At 40.3% G+C, this 22018-nt stretch overlaps 2 protein-coding genes across 7 annotated transcripts in view; both read right to left on the reverse strand.

Annotated features, from left to right (window-relative positions):
- Positions 1–14869, reverse strand: part of fmn2a (formin 2a) — a 34255-nt gene extending 19386 nt beyond the window's left edge. The window contains exons 1-6 of the mRNA XM_079633219.1: positions 12772–14869; positions 10665–10837; positions 5521–5619; positions 2821–3665; positions 2524–2668; positions 100–187 (exon numbers count right to left, since the gene is read on the reverse strand). Coding sequence (XP_079489345.1) covers positions 100–187; positions 2524–2668; positions 2821–3665; positions 5521–5619; positions 10665–10837; positions 12772–14854 — 3433 coding nt within the window. The 5' untranslated portion in view covers positions 14855–14869. The remainder of the gene's footprint in view (positions 1–99; positions 188–2523; positions 2669–2820; positions 3666–5520; positions 5620–10664; positions 10838–12771) is intronic.
- A 2470-nt stretch (positions 14870–17339) lies between these two features.
- Positions 17340–22018, reverse strand: part of chrm3a (cholinergic receptor, muscarinic 3a) — a 110104-nt gene continuing 105425 nt past the window's right edge. For 5 of the 6 annotated variants that reach the window (XM_079633902.1, XM_079633903.1, XM_079633905.1 and 2 more), the window contains one exon: positions 17887–21543. In XM_079633902.1, coding sequence (XP_079490028.1) covers positions 19737–21543 — 1807 coding nt within the window. In that variant the 3' untranslated portion in view covers positions 17887–19736. Of the gene's footprint in view, positions 21544–22018 lie in introns of all 6 variants that reach the window. The other variant, XM_079633906.1, reaches the window with a different exon arrangement.

Genomic DNA, 22018 nt, shown 5'->3' on the forward strand with positions numbered 1-22018 from the left:
TTTTCAGAAACAAGGCAAGAAGTCAACAGCAGAACAAGTGTGCGCACATACACACACAACATTAAAGAAGTGTAAAGAACACTTCTGTGGGTAGCTCACCATTCTGGATATCTTTCATATCCAAATGAAGACTGGACATCAGAATCCCCACTGCCTGAGAACGTTTGTTATTCAGCAGCTTGACAACCTGAGAGAGACAGAGGGCATTATTTCATTACTGTAATAAAACATAAGCCACGTTATACTATAAAAAAAGATCCCACCGTTATTTAAAAGCAAAAGTTTATTTGAATATTATTGTCAGAGACAAATATACTGTACTTAAACACAGTATTTCATCTGGCTGCCCTCATAAATTCAATAGCACAGAGAGGTACTTTGGCCTAAAAAGGAAACCAAAAACAAAGCCAAAGTATGAGTATTTATGACTGTTTCCTCATATGGAATTATGGAGAGGTCTCGTCTCATTCTTTCATGCATAGCATCCACATGTATCAAAAGAACTTTACTTTCTCCCGTTTTGGGCTCTGCCAAGGAACACCACAGTAATTATGCAAATGACAGACCTGTCTGGTCCAATTAAACCGAGGTAGATTTTGACACTTTCAGACGGCCCCTTCAAATCAGGCATTTCTAAACAAGTGGATGCGTGTGTGGGATGCATGGAATACCTCACATACTCTGTATAAATTTTCAATATGTTTTTTGAAAGAGAAAACTGTCCCATGAGCTCTGCCCTTTGCTACAGTAGTTTACTGTAGCTTCAGCATCTTCTGTCCATTAACACATATACATGTACATTGAGTGCCATCGTAAACATGTCTTCTTTCATTGCCGTCCGTTAACAACATGCTAATTCTGATTGTTGGAAAGAATTTGGAGCCATGAAAACCTTCTAGTACCGGCCACACTTGAAAGTGTGTGATGGCGGCTCAGTGTGATCACCAGGAAGCCACTGGCTCCCATTATCTCCATGGGGCTCATGACCACTAAATACAGCCGACTGCAGAGTGGTGTGCTACGTTAATGATGTGGGAAACACACTCATGCCTGTGATGAGCTAGATCTCAAACCAGACGCTTACCAGCCAATGAGAATTGATTCCATACTTTAGTACTGTCTTGGTGGGAACCGGGGATGCCGCTGTACGAGGGAGGATGGAGGTTCGGCGGTCGTACATAACTACCAGCTAAATAACTAGATAACTCCTGCCAAAGCAATGGGCCGTACAATTAATATGATTCATAAAATTAACATGACAATGTGGGCTCAAATGGAGCCTCGGGCAGCTGTTTTTAATTGATACATCTAATTAATGTGAAAGGTGGGGATTTGATTAGATTAGCACTGTAATTTTGACTGATATGAGCAAACTGTAACCATAGGCCTAAAGCAACTCTTCTGTGAACAATGCTACACACACCCACTCTCTCTTTTCTTACACACACACACACACACAAATAAAGTGTGGCATGACCACACTAGGCTGACTGGAGTCGCTGGGTTGGCTGGTGGTTTGAGGGTTGTGGGTTTTAACTCAATACAGACCCCCCCTCCCATTCCTCAGATCTTACAGACCACAGAGAGAGAGAGAGAGAGAGAGAGAGAGAGAGAGAGAGAGAGAGAGAGAGGAGAGAGAGAGAGAGAGAGCAAACAGATCACTTTCAAAAGTCTTATGAATTTCTCAATATTTACATGGTTAAACATCCAGTTCATCATTTATCCTGTTTGTAGGCAATACCACTGAGTGTTCTCAAAACGTGTTCATATAAAAACCTTGTTTACCCACATTTATATAAAAAAGTGGTGGTACCATGCCACAAAGATATTATTCAATAGGAATACCAATGATTTTTGGAATGATTATCTGATTCATATACCACAGTATTTTAGTTACCGTGACTGTACCATGGTAGCACAACATTACTCTTTATTAAGGATGGCATATATATTTGGAAATTATCTTCATGATAACAACACAAAATATCTGTACGTAATTCATAGTTGACAAACACAGCTGCAGGACAATTTCATGAGTTTTTTGGTGATGCAGTTTGTTATGTGCTTGTTGTGGAGCTGTGTGTTGTTATCAGAAATCTGTTTGACTCCAGACGAAGGACCCACAAAACTCTCACCAGTGACTAATTTTCACACCACTACCAGAGCGGAAGAGAGAGAGAGAGATTAGCTTCAGATGTGGTAGATGCCTGGATCGTTTCTGATGGTAAACAGTCTTATCAAAGAGTCTCACAGTCACACTTTGGTTGATGGAACATTAAGTAGAGCTTATAACATTTACTGAACGTCTGTAAGGCTCTGGTTCACAAGCTGTGCGTGTGAAATCACTGTTAATGGTTTTGTGTGTGGTGAGGTGTGGGCAGAGCTATCTTCAGGGGCAGACAACCGAGAATGTTGTCCCGGGATCTGAGCCCCGAAGTGGGCATAATAAGGTCAACTAGGGTATGGCCTATTTGTTGGGCTCCAGTGATTTCAATCAGTGTGGGTGTAGTAAAGTCTTCTTACCTGTTTGGCCTTTGATTTAGTTATGGTATCTGAGATAGGTTTCTTCTTTTCCTTAATTGCGCTTTTGGCAAACTTCTCCACAAATTCGCCAAAGTCTACGGATGGCTCTTGAACCTTCTCCCACACCAGAGCACTTTTGGTATCCCTATGTGCAAGGAAAAATATATATATCAGTTTATTTTATTGTATGTGTGATCATAATTAAACCTTGGCTGAATGTAAATAAGCTGAAACACAAACATTCAAAAAACATATAGCAAATTCATGTAGCATTCAGTCAATGAGGCATAGGTTTACTTTTTGGCATGGAGCTGAATTCGGGTCCAGTAGAGTGGTTTCATGGGTCTTGGAGGCTCGATGACAGCCTTCAGGGGGGAGGACTCCTGGGCCATGCTGGGCGGCACAAACCCCATGAAGGGTGGAGGGGGACCAAAGGGTGGTGGGGGCCCAAAACCAGGTGGAGGAGGGGGAGGTGGAGGTCCACAGCCAGGAGGGGGAGGGGGTGGAGCCATGCCTGGGAGGGGAGGAGGGGGTGGAGCCATGCCTGGCAGGGGAGGAGGGGGTGGAGCCATGCCCACAAGTGGAGATAGTGGAACAATACCAGGAAGTGGAGGTGGTGGAGGGGGCGGAGCCATTCCTGGGAGTCGAGGTGGAGGGGGTGGAAACATACCTGGGAGTGGAGGCGGAGGAGGGGGTGGAACAATACCTGGGAGTGGAGGTGGAGGAGGTGGAGGTATACCTGAAACAACATGAAGGGGTGGTGCAGGGGGAATGAATTCCTGTTTTCTTTGGCAGCTGCAGGAATAGGGCAGTCCAATTGGTGAAGTGGCGCTGTCCCTTAATTTGGGAGTCTGTGATTGGTCTGAAAAAGGCACTGGAACTTTAAAGGCTTCCTCGACAGGTGAGGTCTGAATGGCTTTCACGTAGCGCAGAACTCCTTGTTCATTTACTCTAGACTGTTTGATGGTTTGATTATCACCCACTTCTTGATCCCTTGCTCCAAGCTTTGTGCCATCCAATGCATTATTGTCTTTTTCCATATCTGATATTTTCGTAAGTAATTCTTCAATTGTTCGCTCTAGCTCCTGAATGGAAGCGGAAGTCCCTTCTGGAACAATCCCAGATTGCCCCGTGGATCCATCCTGTGGAGAGCAGGATACAGAAAAGAGAGACTTAATGTCTTTAAAAAGAAACAGCAGCATGGAATGAAAAACACAGACACCTCCTGTCACATGTGATCGTACAAGCATGAGTTAGTGCCTTGTTTTAGCGGATGTTAGTTTCTCCTCCGAGACTACGTTTTTTGAGGAATGGTATGAGTGAGTGTGTGTTTGTAAGTAAGGGGCCGTGTTTCTTAATAGCAAAAACCAGGCACGCATGTGGCATCCCACAAGTCAATAAAAGCACTTTGGCTGATCATGGAAAACGTAGCGGTGCTTCCTGGATGAAGGGAAGAGAGTGAACCCATGGAAATGAATGAACAACCACAGCCAGCGTGTAAAAAATCGGCACACAACACACAAGGGATGCACTTGGCGAACACACAAACATGGTGATAAACACACACAACATACAGAGACACACATACAATCTGGCAGCGAGGGTCAAGGAAGTCCAACAAGTCTAGACTCCAGAAGTCGTCTCTGAGGACTCCTAAAAGGCGAGCCACAGAGTCTCTGGGAATGAGGAGGGAAGGGTTTGTGCCTTTCTTTTACACAGCTTCAAACAGCTTCAAAGAGTTTGTGTGGGTCTGTGTGAAGGATTGGGGGGAACGGAGAACATATCACACACATGGAGTCTGGTTACATGTTGGGCCCTGTCAGACTGACATGGGTTTGGGGAGACGCTTTCATTCACAAAACCCTTTTCCACAGCCAGGGAGCTTTGGTAAATTTTGGCTCCAGACCTTCAAGCCCCTTAGGAATTCTAGAGTCATTAGTAGCCAGAGAAGTTCCTTCGTGCGATTTGATATGGTCACATGTACCAGGGCATTATGCAGTATGTTAAGTATTAATGTAATTAAAAAAGACATATTCCGCCCCAAAAGATCTGCATTCCGAATCACATTCAGGAATATTCCTACAAGTAACATGAGGAATAAACTGTAATATAAGGTGTTGCGTGTGTGTGTGCTTTGAACATTGGAATGCAAGTGGTCATTTATCATTTCAAAACTCAAACATGGTGGATCTTAAAACGCAATGGCAGGCACTGCGCCTGCTGGACAGATGTTTAGATCAGGATAAGATGCTGTTAGGATGCTGTTTACAGAAGGTCTCATAGCAACGTTAAAGACACGTATGCTAGTGAGTTGTAAAATACATTATGAGTAACATGAGGGTGTTGAACCTATTGGGGAAATATTTGCACACATTAACATACATGGACAATAGACACAAACAAATGCGTGTTTGATTACACATAGCAAAAATGTGCTGTGGTGCAGTAATGGAATTAAATACCAAGGTACGTTGATATTTATCATGTCACTGAATAATTACCAAATTAATACATAGTTTTACATGATACTCCAAGGTACTTAAAATAAATGTTATTATACATGTAAAAAAAACATGGTATTACCATGAAACCATGTTCAAAAACATCATAGTACCAACAAAATGTCCAAAATGCATGGTATTACCACGGTAATTTTGGATTTTTTTGTTCCCTTTATAAAAAGTACGACGGGGGGGGGGGGGGGGGGGGTGGGGATAGGGGTTGTGTACCATATGTATATGTAAGAGTAGCAGCATTATCTTAACTTTGGACATTGTACCATGGTAAACCTATATATTTTTTGATGTAAGATAACAATACCGTGGCTTAAAGTATTTTAGCGAAGTATTGTATCGAAAATATTATATCCTAGCATTTGAATATAGTAATCATTACATTCTATAGTGTGTTTATTAAATACATTAATAATAATGGGAATAATGACCGCACTATCCTTATTTTGGGCATACAAAACCATATTGGAAGACATACTCGCACCTGTACAGAAGTGAGGGTCGGAGGCCACATTGTTTGGAGCCGCTGAGGTGTTCTGATCTCATTCTGTCCCACTGGAGCCCAGGTATACAGCTGCTCATTCTGTAAGTGTGCAAACCAACGAGAGAGCTGGCGTTAAAAGAGCTGATTATGGCAAGAAAAGTTTTAATCTAAAATTAGCCTTCTGTTCCTGGGACTGCTTTCCTATTAGACAGCAAGACAACGGTATGATTCTGTGGCAGCACTGTGTGAAGGGCGACCTCTGCTGGAAAACTGAATGAAAAAAAAAACCCCACCACTGACCAGAGCAGAAAAAATACATGGCATTTGTCTGGCTGACACTGCCAGCATGTTCACACATACAAATTGAAAGGCTGTTCAAGACTGTCCATACACATCAGTGGGGGGTTGCGCAAGCATGCAGTGAACATGTCTTTCGATCAAGACGTGCCGCAGAGTTGCACTGCATGATTACACCATTTAAAGGTAAACCTTACAAGCTGGGTATAAGTACAACAGGCTTGACTGTTTTATAAAACACATCTTACTGCGTTTTACATTTACTATAGTAAATGTATCGGTGTGCATGTGTGTTTATACAGTGGTCCCAAATCAGAAAGTTTCCATACATAAATAGTGCATTATACATAAAAAAAATCTTAATTTTAAACAATATGTCTAAATTGTCATTTTTGTTAATTGGTTTGCTTAAAAGGTGTGGTTTTTAAAACGGGCATTTTTTTCTCTAAGGAAATATAATGGATGGATTGAGAGACAGACAGACAGACAGACAGACAGACAGACAGACAGACAGACAGACAGACAGACAGACAGACTCTTGCCCTGATACTAGTGTTCTAGTCAAGACCACCTAAACGGAGACCAAGTCAAGACCAAAACTAGAGTTTGTTGACACCAAGACTAGACCAAGAATATGAGGGGTTGAGACCAAGACCAAGAGCAAACCAGTCCTCGTCAAATTCATCTAAAAAGTCCACATTTACTGTCTGAGAAATGTATTTTATTTAATCAATAAATACAATTGGAATAATAAAACACCCCATGTAGATGTTACCAATCTAATTAAATCACTAACAAAATGTATATTTGAACTGCAGTGGTGGCACAGAAGATGCATCCTAATTTGTACAATTACAACTGCATAAATAATGTTAAGATTATATGAAAATAAATGTTTGAATATACAAATATGATGGAAACATAAAATGATACTTTTAAATATGAAACTAAAACAGGCAGTAGGTGGCAGTAAATTACTTAATGAGTGAGTCACTGAATCATTTATTCAACCGATTCGTTCAAAGAAGCGGATTCATTCAGTAATGAAACACCGCTATGTTGCTCAGAAACGCACAACAGCTCTGCTATGGATTTGTTTGGAACTATTTGCATAGCTGAAAAAAAATATATAAATTGCCTAATATTAACTTGAACATTTGCATAAAATCAATTTCACATTTGCAATCAAGCTCATATTCGAGAAAACCGCTCATGATATTTCTTAATTATAGCATTATGTTATAATATAAAAAAACAGATCTCATACATTTACTTTTTTGCAATCATATCTTGATTTTTTGGGGGCATTTGTATTAATTTTGGTGAAATATTTGACACAAACAAAAGAAATCGAATTAGAAATAAGCTATTGATTGCATTTTATGAAGTTAACAGATAAATCAGACAATGCAGTTGTGTTCTTGACTGGTCTTGAAATAAAATCCTCTTTTAGTCTGAGACAAGACATCAAGTTCAAATGTGGTTGAGACCGAGACAAGTCCAAGACCGGTCTGGAATACAACAACACCTGATACACAAACAACAAGCGTAGCGTCAGTTCTGGCAGGTCATGTTAGTCAAGCTCGCATCAGCTGATCCATGTCTACCTATAGGAATACGATGCCTATTACAGCATAAGCTCCTTCATTATTATGAGCAGCTATCGTGTTTCTCAGGAGCAAATTACCCTCCTCCATCCCCAGCTCTTCCTCTCATCAGTCAGGATATGGTATTCTGATTCTCCCTGAATCAGGCTAAATTCTCAAATTATGTTGTACATTAAAATATTGATTTAATGATATCTGCAATACATTAATGTTGGTTCTGTTCTGTTTACCCTAAGGGGGGTTATTGCTGCTCTCCCTGCTCTTATCCATGCTAGGCAACATGGATGCGCAGGGAGTTCTCGCCGAACCATACCGCTAATCCTAACTGTATGATAACTGTTAATCGTATGTGACTATAGTGGTCCTGACAGAAATGGCTGTTGGCTATAGAAACATACATCTATTACATCTATATACAACAGTCAGACAGTCATTGGAGTGAATAGTGGCATTAATGCTGCCATTATGCTGTACTTTTGAAATCACAGCAAGTGAAATCACAGTATTAAGTCATGCTCTGCCATCTACCAGCACAACAGGGTTATTGTTAAGTTATTTCAGTCACTGAGCAGCAGTGTGTGTTAAAGGGACAGTTCACCCAAAAATGAAGATTTTGTAATTTACTCAAAACTGATGTCTTTTGAAACCTGTCTAAATGTCCAAGCAGTTTTTTTTTTCATGCAATGAAACACAAGATTTAAATTAATTCTAAATTTCAGACTGTTGGCTTCAAAATACATGAAATAAAGTTATATAGCCTATTTTAATTGCTTTTATTATGCCGGTTTATCCTTTTTTTTAAAGCTTGACAGGCCCTGGTCATCATCAGCTTTCATTATATTGTAGAAAGCACAATGAACATTTTGCAAACCTTCAGTTTTTGTGTTCCACAGAAGAAATAAAGGCATATGAATTTGGAACAGCATGTGAATAGTGCACAGATTTTCAGTTTTTAATTAACTTTAATGCACAGCACAAGAAGCTGTCTACTTCTCAGATCAAGAACCAGCTCTAAACAGGTCAGTTTCCGCTGGAGTTCAACTGCGATCCACTCGGATCTAGTGTCTGTACGGTATCCCACCATATTGGAAAGGTGTACAACAGGCCAAAACGAAACAGAACAGAACATATTGAAATGGGTTCCATTACATGGAAAGGGAGAATTCAAAACATGACGACTGCCGATTGGACACGGGTCAAGAGAAACACTTGTCTGAACAGATTCAGAGAAATAACATTGCTCGGGGATAAGTATAATACAATAAAAAGTGGTGATTAAATTAATAACCAGAGGAGTGTGTTTAAGAGTCTTTGGAATGATACTTTGGAACAGAAATATATTTTCACTTAATTCAAATTTAGCGAATGATGCATAATGAGACTTGAATGTTTCATTAGTAGATGATTATTAATACAGAACCTCCTCATTTACATTCTCATTTACACAATAAAATGAAAAGGTCTAATTTCCACTGCCCTTAAGAAACATTAAGGTTTATTTGGCTGAGCTTGAGTCAAACACTGAAGCCTATGATATTGTTTTTGCTCAAAAACCTACTGTAACTATATGATTCCACTGCATTTAGATAAGTGAAAGCAAAATATTGAGGAATATAGGTATAAATATACACAAATGGCCAGCTGGATAGATGATAAATGGATAATGAATATGGTTGCTATATAGAGAGATGAATACAAAGATGGAGCAGCAACAGAGGGCATGTGACCCATCTTATGTAACCTGGTCAGATGGCTTATGCATGCAGATGTGTCTATTTAAGTGCACAAGCACCGGATGCACATATTTACGCATATTTGTGAAAGCCTGACGTACACGTCTATAAATATACACTCACAACATGAATATGTGTTCATACTGCTAAAGCGGGTTAGGATGTGTGTAGTGGTGTGTGTGTGTGGTGAAATAGAAAGGGGGAAGGGCAAGTCGCAGAAGCGGTGTTAAATGTTCATCTGTTCAGACACAAATCTGCTTTGACTGGTGGAGCAAAAGAGTAAAGAGAGAGATTCGTTCTATTCGGGTCACATGGGGTGGCCGAGCAAAGAAACATGACAACATTGCTGCAATGTTCTAGCATATTACTCTCACATACAGTAATGTATTACAACATTCAACTGAGAATCTCAACATGCCTTGTGTAACGTAGCAGGATAAAATGAAAAATCATACAATTTTCTCATGCATAAGATAATAAATACATAATGAGCCTCTCTTCCTCTGTCTCAACAATGGCACAAAGTTACCCTGCTCATCTCACATCTGTTCAGGCAGAATCAACTCTGTGGGTTGTTCAACGAAGTGATATAAGATGTGTGAAATCTGGCACATTTTTAGTAACACTCATCAACAGCTTTTCTGGTTCGAACTAATGCAATTCAGTTCTGAGCTCACAGACAAAACCTGTGCTGAACGATGTATGGATTCAGTTTTGAACATTGTGTTCATATATTTAGTCACAATCTTCATTAAAATCGGAAGGGTACAAGGGTAGTTCACCCAAAAATTAAAATTGTGTCGTCATTTACTCACCCAACATGTATGAATTTCTTTCTTCTGCTAAACACAAAAGAAGATGTTTTACAGAATGTTATCCAGACAGTTGACAGAAGCCATTGACTTCCATAGTATTTTCCCCCCTAATATTGAAGTCAATGGCTACTGGTCAACTGGTTACCAACATTCATACAGGTTTGGAACTACATAAGGGTGAGTAAATGATGACATAATTTTCATTTTTGGGTGAACTATCCCTTTCATTTAAATATGGCATAATTAAAATGTTCCAATTTATTTTTAAACTTAAACAAATGTAACAATTTTTTATAACAAGTCAACCCATTGGCCTGAACAGACATCTGGTACACTGTAAAAAAAAAAAAATGGACCTGTGTGAATTCATTTCAGTCCATGCCTCACTTGCACTACTGGCAGCGAGAAAAATGCACAAGACACTCCACCACTTTCTACACATGCATTTACAGTAAGTCATTTCAGCACTTGAAAACAGCACTTAAATGTGGTTATGTTTCATAATAGAAATATTAAGGCATATATTTATAGAGATCCCACAACTGATGTCATTGCAGGCAACGAATACATGGCAGAATACATCTCATATGATTTAATAAAAAACAATAATAAGGATGTTTTAGTGAAATGTGCATGATAAAATGTGGATGAGTGTCCTTATAAAGCAAGAGACAAGAATTGGATGGTCATACATTGAAATTGGGCTTATCTGTGACATCACTTCCTGTCGGTAGTTCCCTGATGCAGTCACTGAAGGGCTGTAGAATCCCCAAAGCCAGAATACGGGAACAGAATCTTTCAGCATCCTGTGTGTCATCTTCAGAACAACCCCACTGTACCAAACACCTCTCCAACAGCGAGCGACCTGTAAGAGAGTGGAATAGAGAAGATTCATTCATATTGAAAGTAATATAGAAGGTGAAAATACTGCATTTGTATGTTACGTGTCAAGGTCTTAGACTGCTCATTGAATATTTTTTTTCCCCCACTGACCCTGACTAGAATGTTTGGGGACCGACGCTTTGAGTCAAATAAATAAAGCAGAAATTGTGCCATTTCATTTGGTGAACTGAAGCGTGTGTGTGTGTGTGTTCCTGAAAGGAACATTTCTCCACCCCAAGCACAAAACTACACTTGAACGTCCCCTCTCTAATATATGAGGTGGACACAAACTCAAGCTCATCCTAGAGTCTCATATCACACCCTGGTAGAGAGGCTGATTTTGTGCAACATCAATAAGCAGCAACAGAAAAAGGCGCGTGTGTGTTGGGGGCTGGTTCTTGTTAGATAATCAGCATGTCTCGTCTATTGAGCAAATAAAAAACGATTTTGGATGAACTAAATTCGGATGTCATGGCTCGACTGTCTCAGATTTTTGTTAATTGACCTTTCAATTTTGAGTTTCAAAGACATGTAGCCTTTGGCTAAATTAGCATCATTTGATGCTTCAATCACTTCAAGGCTTTGTAAACACATTCAGATATGGATGTTAGCTGTGTATATAGACAGAAAGTGAACAGGTAAAAAAAGGAAAAAATGCCCCATTTGAAGTGTTCATACCTCACCTTTAAAAAATATATATTTTTCTGTTCCTTTGTATCTGATCTCTCCTGGTGTAACCTTCATGAATGGTTTGTCAAGAGCAGTCTCTATGCCTAAACCACTTAAAAACAGAGTGTGTGTGCTTTTGTACAAGTGTGTATTTGAGTAACTTCCTGTGGCACTCTGACTCAATGAGGCAGAAGCCAGAGCTTTCCTAGCCAGCAGCTAATGTGTGTCAGTGTGTGTTTCTGTGGGATTGTGTGTGTGTAGCATACATATTTGAGAGCCATTTTTATGTTTTTTGACTGCTCACTGAGCACTGAGGGGAATGAACCAGAATAAAGTATAGAAAAAGAAAAAGAAAAAGAGATTTATACTATACTAACTAACTGTCATATTGTCTTCTCCTATGACATGGAATTATACACATTAACAGTTCAGAGAATCACTGATTTGATTTTTACCTCGCATGTGTTGTGAAAATATATTATATATCTTTTTTTGGGGGGTCTGGGCACAACATTCCTGTCAAACAAACATATACAAATCCTTTCTCTAACCCTATCAACCCTGACCCTAACCCTACACCTAAAATCAGAGGGTAATTATAAATGTTCATATGAATCTAAGACCCAAACCCAGCCCTAAACCTAACCATAAAATTGGACTGGTTGATATGAATGCTATTGATCAAGGAACATTGATCTCACTTGAAAAAAATCTCAATTTAAACAGAATCTGACTACGGGCTGAAACACACTACATTTAAACACTGTACATTAAATGTAATGTACAATAAATGTACATGAAACACTGACCAGATTTTAAAACACTTGGGAACTTTGTAAATGGTTTTAGAGAAGAAATGGGCATCATGCACTATCACTGAGGATCACACCCTACCTGGCTTTTAAGTCATTAAAACAAACTTATACAGAAACATGCTTATACAGATTGATAGGAAATGAGTGAAAAATTAATGTTTGACAGTCAGCTTAAAATATCAAGCATGTTAGATGTCCTACATAAAATCAGAGTCTAAAGCTAAAATATCAGGAGTCTGTGCCTATCATACAATATGTGATTGTCTGTGAAAACAGTAGACTCTGTTAGAGTTGACCATTCTTACAAACAATTGTGTAGTGTATGATGTGCAGTCTCGGGGCAAATTCTGGGCAAGTTTCATGTAATGCATTTTAAAATTAAAATCAGGTCTCTTCGACTATGAGTGTGAACTCATAACACACACTGACTCACCTGAAAACACATCTGGAAAGGCGGAGGGTGTGTACCTCGAACTGACGGTCTGGAGGCCACTCTCAATAAGCTCTGATTGAACATGTATGGATTCACACCATTCATCATGGCAACCCACTGGACCGGCAATGCTACAGGAGCGCTGTCTCCTTGCTCTCCAGCTCCCTGCTCTGGATGACCCTTGACCTGAGCCTAACTCTAAGACAACCCTGCGAGGACACATAGGGCTTGGGAAAGGAGATATCATGGGTGAAGTGAGCTGTCTGGTGGTTGTTTTAACGTAAGAAGTGTGTATTGTGGGATAAGGTTTAACCCCGAGGTTTGCACTGGAAGTTCTACGGGGTCGTGACCCCGAGCCTAAAACGTTCTCGGATGCCCACTGTGTGATAGCCGCGGCACTGCTTTTCCTTCTTTGTTGGTTGGAACACCCTCGCTCTACCTCCACTACACCACCATTGCCCTCTACGTTCAGCTCTACACTACTGATGCTCTTCTGTGGTATGAAAATGACCCGGCTGATTTTGGATGTTGAGCTGGTCTGATTATTTGCATTGAGACCAACTTCTAGGCTTTGGGTCAGGCTATTGCTGCCATTATGGCACTCTTCAAGAGGAGATGATAAAGATGAACTCTCCAAGATCTCCTCCGCGCTCTCGTAGGAGGTGGATGTTTCTGTAGTATTCTGAATACTGTTGTTACTGGTTGATCTGGTAACAGCTAAGATATCCTGGACACTACTTGCCTCAGTAAAAGTATCCTGAATGCTATAGTCATTGGCCAAATTGGTCAAGTGTACAACTTTATTTGCAATATCAGTCACTTCGCCACCTTGCTCAACCTTTAATGTCGCAATCACTCCTCCTACCGTATCCCTACTACATTTAAGATCTTGTTCTTTGCTGTCAGAAGCAGATACTCCTCCTACCTTCTCTGGTTCACCCATACAAGCGAAGCTATTACTAGTAAGACACGGAGTGACCTGTACTTCGGACCCTACTTGTCCTTCCCCGACCGCATCGCTACAGTTTTGCCCCTCAGCAACTCCCTCCATTTGCTGCTGTTGTCTGATGGTCCTCTGAATATCCAACAGCAGATCCTGAGCCTCAGTGGCCGAGTGGTAGCTGTAGAGGTCCGTGTCTGACCCCGATCCTTCAGTCTCTCTCTTAGCATCATCTTCAGTCATGTCCAGGCTCGACTGCCTGCTTTCTGATACGAGTTGCTTACTGTCTGGAGTGAGACCCTCCAGCTCATCACCTGATATTCCACCATTGCTGCTGTCGTTGGCATCCACGCTCTTAATCCTAATCCCACCATCCAGTACATCCTCTTTGGACAACACTTTCCGGGATAGGCCCTTGCGGATACGGATGTTCGAAAATACAGAACTTTTGGAGCCCTCCGATTTGGATTTCTTCTTGCCCGAGTCGCTCGGTAATTTACTTTTCTTAGTCTTCTTGAGATGCTCATGGTCTCGGTCCTCAGTGGTCGCCCAATTCCCAGCACCTTCCACTCCAGTTGTGATGGTAGGCTTCTTTTGCTTGGCCTCCTGGTTTCCCATGTTCCTCAGAAGGCGAACACCTTTAGCAATCAGGCCATGCTGGGAATGTGTGTGCTCAGACTGACTTTCTCGTTCTCTCTGCTGCTCTCTCTTCTCTCGTATATCCCTCTCCGCGCTCCCGTGCACTTTCTCCCCCTCCTTTCCTAATCCCCCTCTCTCTCTCTTCACTGCCGAGAGCAGCTGCCGTGATGATGCTGGCTGTGACGCTGTAGCTGAGGACTGTCTGAGAGACAGCTCCCCCTGCCTCCCAATCTCTTTCTCTTGCTCATCTATTTGCTCCGCAGGGCTACTGGAGGAGCGGCCCAACTGAGCATGTCCAGTGTGGTGCTGTGAGGTTGGGGACAGCTGCTGCTTCTGATGCAATTCTGATTGTTGTTGCTGGCGTAATAACTGTTGCTGTTGTCTTCTGATAAGATTTGTCAGGCTGCTCTTCCTCCGTTCTTTCACTCTCTCTCTGAAGGGAGAGGAGTGGAAACTCTCTCGCAGGACAGGTAGCTGCATCTCTATCGTCTGAATGTTTTGCATCTTGTTTCTTGCTATATTGACCTGGGAGGAGGAAACAAATAGATTGAAACATAGCAAAACTAAGTAAAAAAAATGTAGGATTCAATTTTAAATGTAGCACGTTATAGTATTGTATATCACCTTAAAAAGTAACTATACAACATTGTAAGTTTGTGTTTGTTTTGCATTAGAAAAGCACATAAGACACTGATTATAAAATACACAGCAACTCCTAATAGACTGGTAAATCTTTGCTTTACATGAACAAAATCAATACAAAAAAGTTGAAACGTTTTGTTTTTTCTTCATTTAATCTCAAAACCTCATCCATTAAGCATTTCATTTATGTAATAATAATAAACAAAAATATCTATTTTTTTGTATTTCTTTTTTTATATATATCGTCCATGTAAATCTGCACACTGAATGTCTGAAAATAGCACAGGAAATTCATCTGTGTGTGTGTGTGTGTGTGTGTGTGTGTGTGTGTGTGTGTGTGCGCCAGAGCAGCGTCATGTGAGCTTACAGACTGATATCATAAACTGATGTACGACTGTGGCCAGTAGGCCTGAAATCAGTGTTGTCCTCCGGCCTTGCAGACAGTATCAGACACTTTCCTGTCAGCTCTCAACCGATTTATACAATATTCATTTTAATCAAGAACATAGCTTGTATCTGTGCCTGGAGAAAATGTGAAATTTTCATATAAAAAAAGATAAGTACTGAACAGAATTTCAGAGATCATAGTCAAGTAGTACAAGTATATACACACACATACGTATACATGTTTCCATTTTAAGTGAAGATTGTGTATATATTTTAGTGAAGATTGTACTGTATATATATATATATATATATATATATATATACACACACACACACAATCTTCACTAAAATACACAATTTTCACTTAAAATGGAACCTTTTCATCAATAAGCCATAAACCTATTGATAAGCCTTATTACATACTGATACATCTCTCTCAGATTAATTTCTCACATCAGTTAGTGTACAAGCTAAGTTTTACTGCTTTACGATTAGTCTAGAAATTCACTGCTAATCCGAATTGATCTAACCCGACATCAGGAATGTACCGCAAACCTGTTGCTATGTGAATTAATCTAACAAGACAGAAAAGCATAAAAAGAGAAGTACCGAAAGAAAATGCATACTTGCCTCGATGGAGTCTCCAGTACATTGAGGGATCAAATACAGTAAGTGTTTGTGACATTGGCTGTGCTGCTCCTCTTCCTAGATCACATGAGTACTGTCATCACATGGCTTCTTTTCCTATTACATGCTGCCAATAGCAATTGGTGCATCTTCTTTCATAAACAGACAGTGTTAGGTATTTATGCTTTAAAGAGGACCTATTATGCCCCTTTTCACAAGATGTAAAATAAGTATCTGATGTCCCCAGAGTGTGTATGTGAAGTTTTAGCTCAAAATACCCAACAGATCATTTTTACAGCATGTTTAAATGGTCACTTTTTGGGGCTGAGAAAAACGTGCCGTTTTAGTGTGTGGCCTTTAAATGCAAATGAGCTGCCGCTGCACGGCAGGTTGATGTACGCATTAAGCAGAATTGTGTCGTCAAGCTGATGGATCTGATAATGTTTATGGATGAGTGAATACATTGATGTTTTAACATGACTGTGGTATAAAGTAGGGCACGATTTCTAATAAGAGATAAATATCAGCACCACACGCGAGTCCCGTGGGTATAAAGGAATAAGGACATTTAATTCTACCGAACTACCCACAAGTGCTAAATTACTTTTCACACAGGTCAGTTTATTAGACGAATTAAACTTGTGAGGAAACGCAGCGCTGTTTCACTTGGTCTAACGTTACACTATCACACTAAACTGCATTTGAGTGTGGTGAACATACAGATCATATTCAAACATTTCATCATGTTGAACTAAATAACATTGTTTAGTTTTATGTACATTTGCTCACCTGTCTAATAAAGTGCATGTAAGAGCTCTGTCAAGTCGAAGTTAGTCGCGGACGTGGAGCTCTCGGCATCTCGAAAACGCCACGCTGATATTGATCTTCATTTTAGTTCTCCTTTGTTCCCAAAGTCTGCTTGCCATGGTCCATAATGTTTGAACGAAACGACAACAGCGTGAGTGAGCGTGCCGCTAGACGTAACGCAGTTGTCCACTTCTGTCGCCACGGTTACTATGGCAGTACTACGAGCGGAAACCACGGATAACGCGGATATTACGTCATTGACAGGCGACAAGTGAACAGGGATTCCGGTACGGGCCATTATTAAAATTGGAATTTCTCTGAAATTAAAAATCTTTGGGAACTTTTGGGATATTGTAAGTACACAACTGCAGGAAATATATCACACTGTGCAAGTGATTTTTGGATATTTTATTACAAAATTCGTACATATTGTACCTTTAACGTATTTGTCATCTGCTTGTATCCACTATTAATACAAGCTTGCTGTTTCGGACCCCATCCGAATGATGGCCAAAAATATACTGATAAGTTTATTGTACAACACACAAAAGATGAAGCGTCAGTTTTACTCCAGAAAATCACCGTAAGAGCTGCGTAAACAACACAGTATAAGAAGTGCGTAAGTACATAAACAAATTTCGGTAGAGTTGAGGGAGCATTTTTCGTCTTCAGCGGCTGGCTCAGATTTCGGGAGTAAATAGAGAGAGCTATGTGGATTAATACATCCAGCCACACAACACCTACAATGTTTGGGACACATTCTCGCCAGTGCAGCAATAGCGGATGTGTACAACTCGCTGTGAACTCGATCAGGGTGGCTCTAAGACGGCAGTGTCTGTCAATATTCGTGGACGGGGCCTGTGGCTGTTGTGACGTCACACCAGCCCCATGGCTGAAAACAGGTCGTCTGGAGACACTGCTTATGATTTATGGGGATTTAAAAAAAAAAGGAGTGAGTGGATTTTTTTCACTATATGGTGGTTGTGTACACACACTGCCAACACATCTATGTCCAAACTCCATGCAACAGTGAATTTTGCATAATAGGTAAACAAACAAACAAGTTTCCACAAACATGTTGTGTATTTACTAAGAGCAACGATGCATTTTTAAAATGTTACATTTATTTTGAGCAACAATCTGAGGATAAAAATGCATTTTGAACTGGGCTGTATTTTTGAAACATTCAACAGTTATTACAAATTTGACAGTAACTCTATCATTAAACTTTGACTTGTACACAGCCAATTTGGAACAAAACGCGAACAGTCACAAACAACACAGCACAGAAGCTCAATTTTAACTTTGATCTTACAAGGCCTTACAAAACTTACAGCCTTTTTTGCAATGTAAAACATAAAAACATATCAAAAAGTTAGTTTAATTACTCTAATACAAATGACAGCTAAGTTACAAATCAGGCAATTATTCGTAATTCCTCAAAACACCAGGGTTGGAAATGAATGGTAAGTGTGAAATTTGTGTCATTTCCAAAGATTATTTCATTTTTTTCCAATTAATTTTGACAAAAAATGTGAAGAATGTTATTTAATTGTGCATTTTTAGGATACATAAAAAGCTATGAGATTAGCCTTAGCAAGAAAAAGAGAAGGCAAATTATTTTATAAAAAATGTTTTAAATGTGACTTCCATCGCAGAAGGTAATTAAAAACAGTTGAGATGTGATGGAAATTAAATTGTGTTTTAAATATACATGACGTTTTAGAAACATGAAAAAACACATGCTGTAAGTCCACTGTTGGACATTGTTAGTGGGTAAATTAAATAATCTGTGTGTTTAAAAATATTTTATTTTCTCCACAGGGCCAACAGAGCCCATTGAAGAAACATGCATGTTTGATTGATAGGTCTAAATTTGGTGTGCTTTTTATTAAGCAAATATGCAGCTACTGTGGCTAACCAATTTGGCTTGTCATGTTAAAACCTGGCACTCCAAAATAAGGTGATGATAAAGCAAACAGTTTGGTTGTAAATAGAATTACGTCCCAGCACACTACTGTCAAAATCTGAATGTTGATTAAACAGAGTTAAAAACATTCTTTAGGTTTCATAAATGATTTCACAGCTAGCCCAGTATAATCAGTGCACAATCTCAAAGTTCAAACATAAGGCATTCCAAACATATACAAACATATTCAATGTGCACTGAAAACGTACATAATAGCTATTGAAATACTTGTAGCAAAACAAATGTAAACAACCACGCTTTATACAAGAGCAGCTTACGGAAGAGCTGTTTATGAATAACCAAAAATCTCAAAAGGAGAGAAAAACCTACTAAGTGTTCAACTGTGGCTCACGTGTTACAGAAGAACACTTACACTTACCAAGACAGCAAAGATACTGAACCTCTGTGTGAACGCTTACACAGAAATCAGCAAGTTTCACTTACAAAAAGAAATATCTTATTATTATTCACCGTAAATACTTTGATATACATTGCCTTATTTGAAAAAAAAAAAAAAAAATCACATTTTAGTTTCTGTTCATTGACAAGAATGAGATATCTAATATGCAACCCTAAAATATTCAAACAATTAATTGAGAGAATCGGATCCGATCAACTCTCTGAGGTTCAAGATACAGTTTCCATTTTTAATGTACTTTTCTATACGTTGCTGCTGAACTCCTGAAAGTTGGCACTGCCGTTTTAAAGGCATAAAGTATAAAAGTCACAGGAAGTACGTATGGCAATTGCACTTGCTCAGGTGTGAAGCTCTTTGTACACTAAACCACAGTGCCTTAATGTTAACATCTAGTGACCAGGGATCCTAAGAGACTGAACTACACGTCCACATTGACACTGACACATTAACGCTTCAGTATATAATACAGATACTTGAGGAATCTCCCCTTGCAACTTACATTTTAGCATTAGCAATTTAGCCTCACCTCTGAGCTGCTATGTAGAGTATGTTGGTATGCTTCTGTGAAACCTCACAGCCTGTCTTTGTGGAAAGCTTGGCTTGCTTTTTTTCTGATCCCAGCGACATAGAAGGATCATCTTAAAAGTGGTACGAAAAGTCTTGTTGCAAAGTGCATAGCACATAGGATTTACTGTACTGTTAACATAGCATAGCCAATAGCCTAACGCCCAGAGGTTCTCAGGTATGCAGCCATTGCAGAAAGTGTTTACTAGCACCATGATGTTATAAGGCGTCCACGTTATAATGAAGGCGAAAAGAATGGCGCTTAGTGTTTGTGCCGCTTTCTTTTCTTTTATTAGCGACATGCGCTTCCGCTTGGTGATTTGAGTCCTTGCACGAACTGCGAAACGCTTTGCTAGAGCTGCCTCTTTGAAAGTTATGGGCGCTGAGGCAGATTTGATGGTGGTGTTCCCACCATCTGCGCTTGGATCTACTGAAGGCTGTATGGAGGACATGGACGGAACTTTACCCATACTTGCGACAAAACGCTTGTTGCCGTTGGTGACAGAGCACGAGATGCTGCCACCCCTGCCGTCCTTCTCTTCAGGCGACTGTAACGGATCTTCCTCCGTGTCCAAATCCTCACAAGAAGTAACCTGGGAGCTTACAGCTGCCCTCATGCCAGGCAGATTGAGAACAATGGAGAAGATTGCCCGTGTGGTGGATGGCGCGCTCTCGTCCTCGTCGGATGAGCCCGAGTGGTCGGCTGAAAGTCCAGTGTCGTTGTTGTTCCAGCTGTCACTGCTGCTCTGATCCGCCTCCCGGTGCGGGCCACCTTTATCCCTGCTGCCCGACTTCCACCCCCAGCAGTGGAATCGGCCGCTCAGACCACGAAAGGAGCTTTGTTTGTGGCCAGGTTGGCCCAGTTCGAAACTGCTGCAGCTTCTAGAGCTCCCCCCAGTAGCGCGGAGGTGGAAACGCGGTCGTTCGACACCCACAAACCGTGCGCTAGAGCCTTGTAATCCTGCAAGCTCCCGAGAACGGTTCTCCGTCTCTCTGTATATTCGCCAGTACAGAACACTCATTATTGTCACCGGCAGGTAGAAGGCCGCCATTGCGGTGCAAAATGTTATAATGGGCTCGGAGAGAAACTGAATGTAGCATTTATCCGGTGGAACGGTCCTTTCCCCGACGAAATACTGCCAAAACAAAATGGCAGGTGCCCAAAGTATGAGCGACACAAACCATGCCAGGCCGATCATCACTCCTGCCCGCCTGGTGGTACGTTTGGCACGGTACGTCAGAGGCCTCGTAATGGAGAAATATCGGTCAAAGCTAATGACCAGCAAATTCATGACAGATGCATTGCTGGCTACATAGTCTATGGCTAGCCAGAAGTCGCACGCCCAGTTTCCCATTGCCCACTGGCCCATGATGATGTAGGCAGTGTACAAGTTCATAGAGATGACCCCAATGATGAGGTCTGCAACGGCTAAACTCAGTAGGAAGTAATTGTTAACTGTTTTAAGCTGCCGGTTGACTTTAAACGACACCATGACCAAGATGTTGCCGATAATAGTAATAAGGGACAGCAGTCCTGTAAAGATAACGATGAGAATGACCTGCCAGAGTGAGTGGCCACCCAGAGGATCATAGGATTGACCTTCAACCTCAACATTACTTCCATTGAGCTTGAAAACAGCACTGAGGTTGATGAGGCTTGTGTTCTGGAGCAGTGGCCACGGAGTGGATTCCGGGTAGATTCCCACTCCCAGGGCGTCGGATGCCGAGTACAGGCCCAACTCTGTGTTGTTGGAGTCCATCGTGCAGCCTGGGCATATTCTGAGCAAGAAGAGAAAATATTCAGTTTATGTTTATTCATCTCACACTTATGTCAAATCTTTGCAGTGAAACTGCTCTCTATACAAAGTAGGAGTACTTCCTAAATTATGTAAGATTACTGCTGCTTTATATCTACACTAGAGGGCGATGTTGATCTATTAAATTAACAGATCCATCTGTACATACAACTTGGAAAGAAATCCATTTTCAAATACAGCATAAGATATATTCTGTGAATCTTACTGCATCCAAATATGTGGATGTTGAAAGCACCAGCTCATTTTTGGGGAAAATAAATGAAATATTAATAAAAAAAACAAAAAAAACATCATTCATTCAAATAACTAATTTCATTAAGCCTTAAGTTCTTGAATCTTGAATAAATCCTTTATTTTTATGGGAATACATCTGATAAAAAATATATATATTGTACCATACAAAATTAAGAAACTATTTAAAAAAAAGACCCTAGTAC

Source organism: Phoxinus phoxinus, assembly GCF_949152265.1.
Source record: "Phoxinus phoxinus genome assembly, chromosome: 13".
NCBI lineage: Eukaryota > Metazoa > Chordata > Actinopteri > Cypriniformes > Leuciscidae > Phoxinus > Phoxinus phoxinus.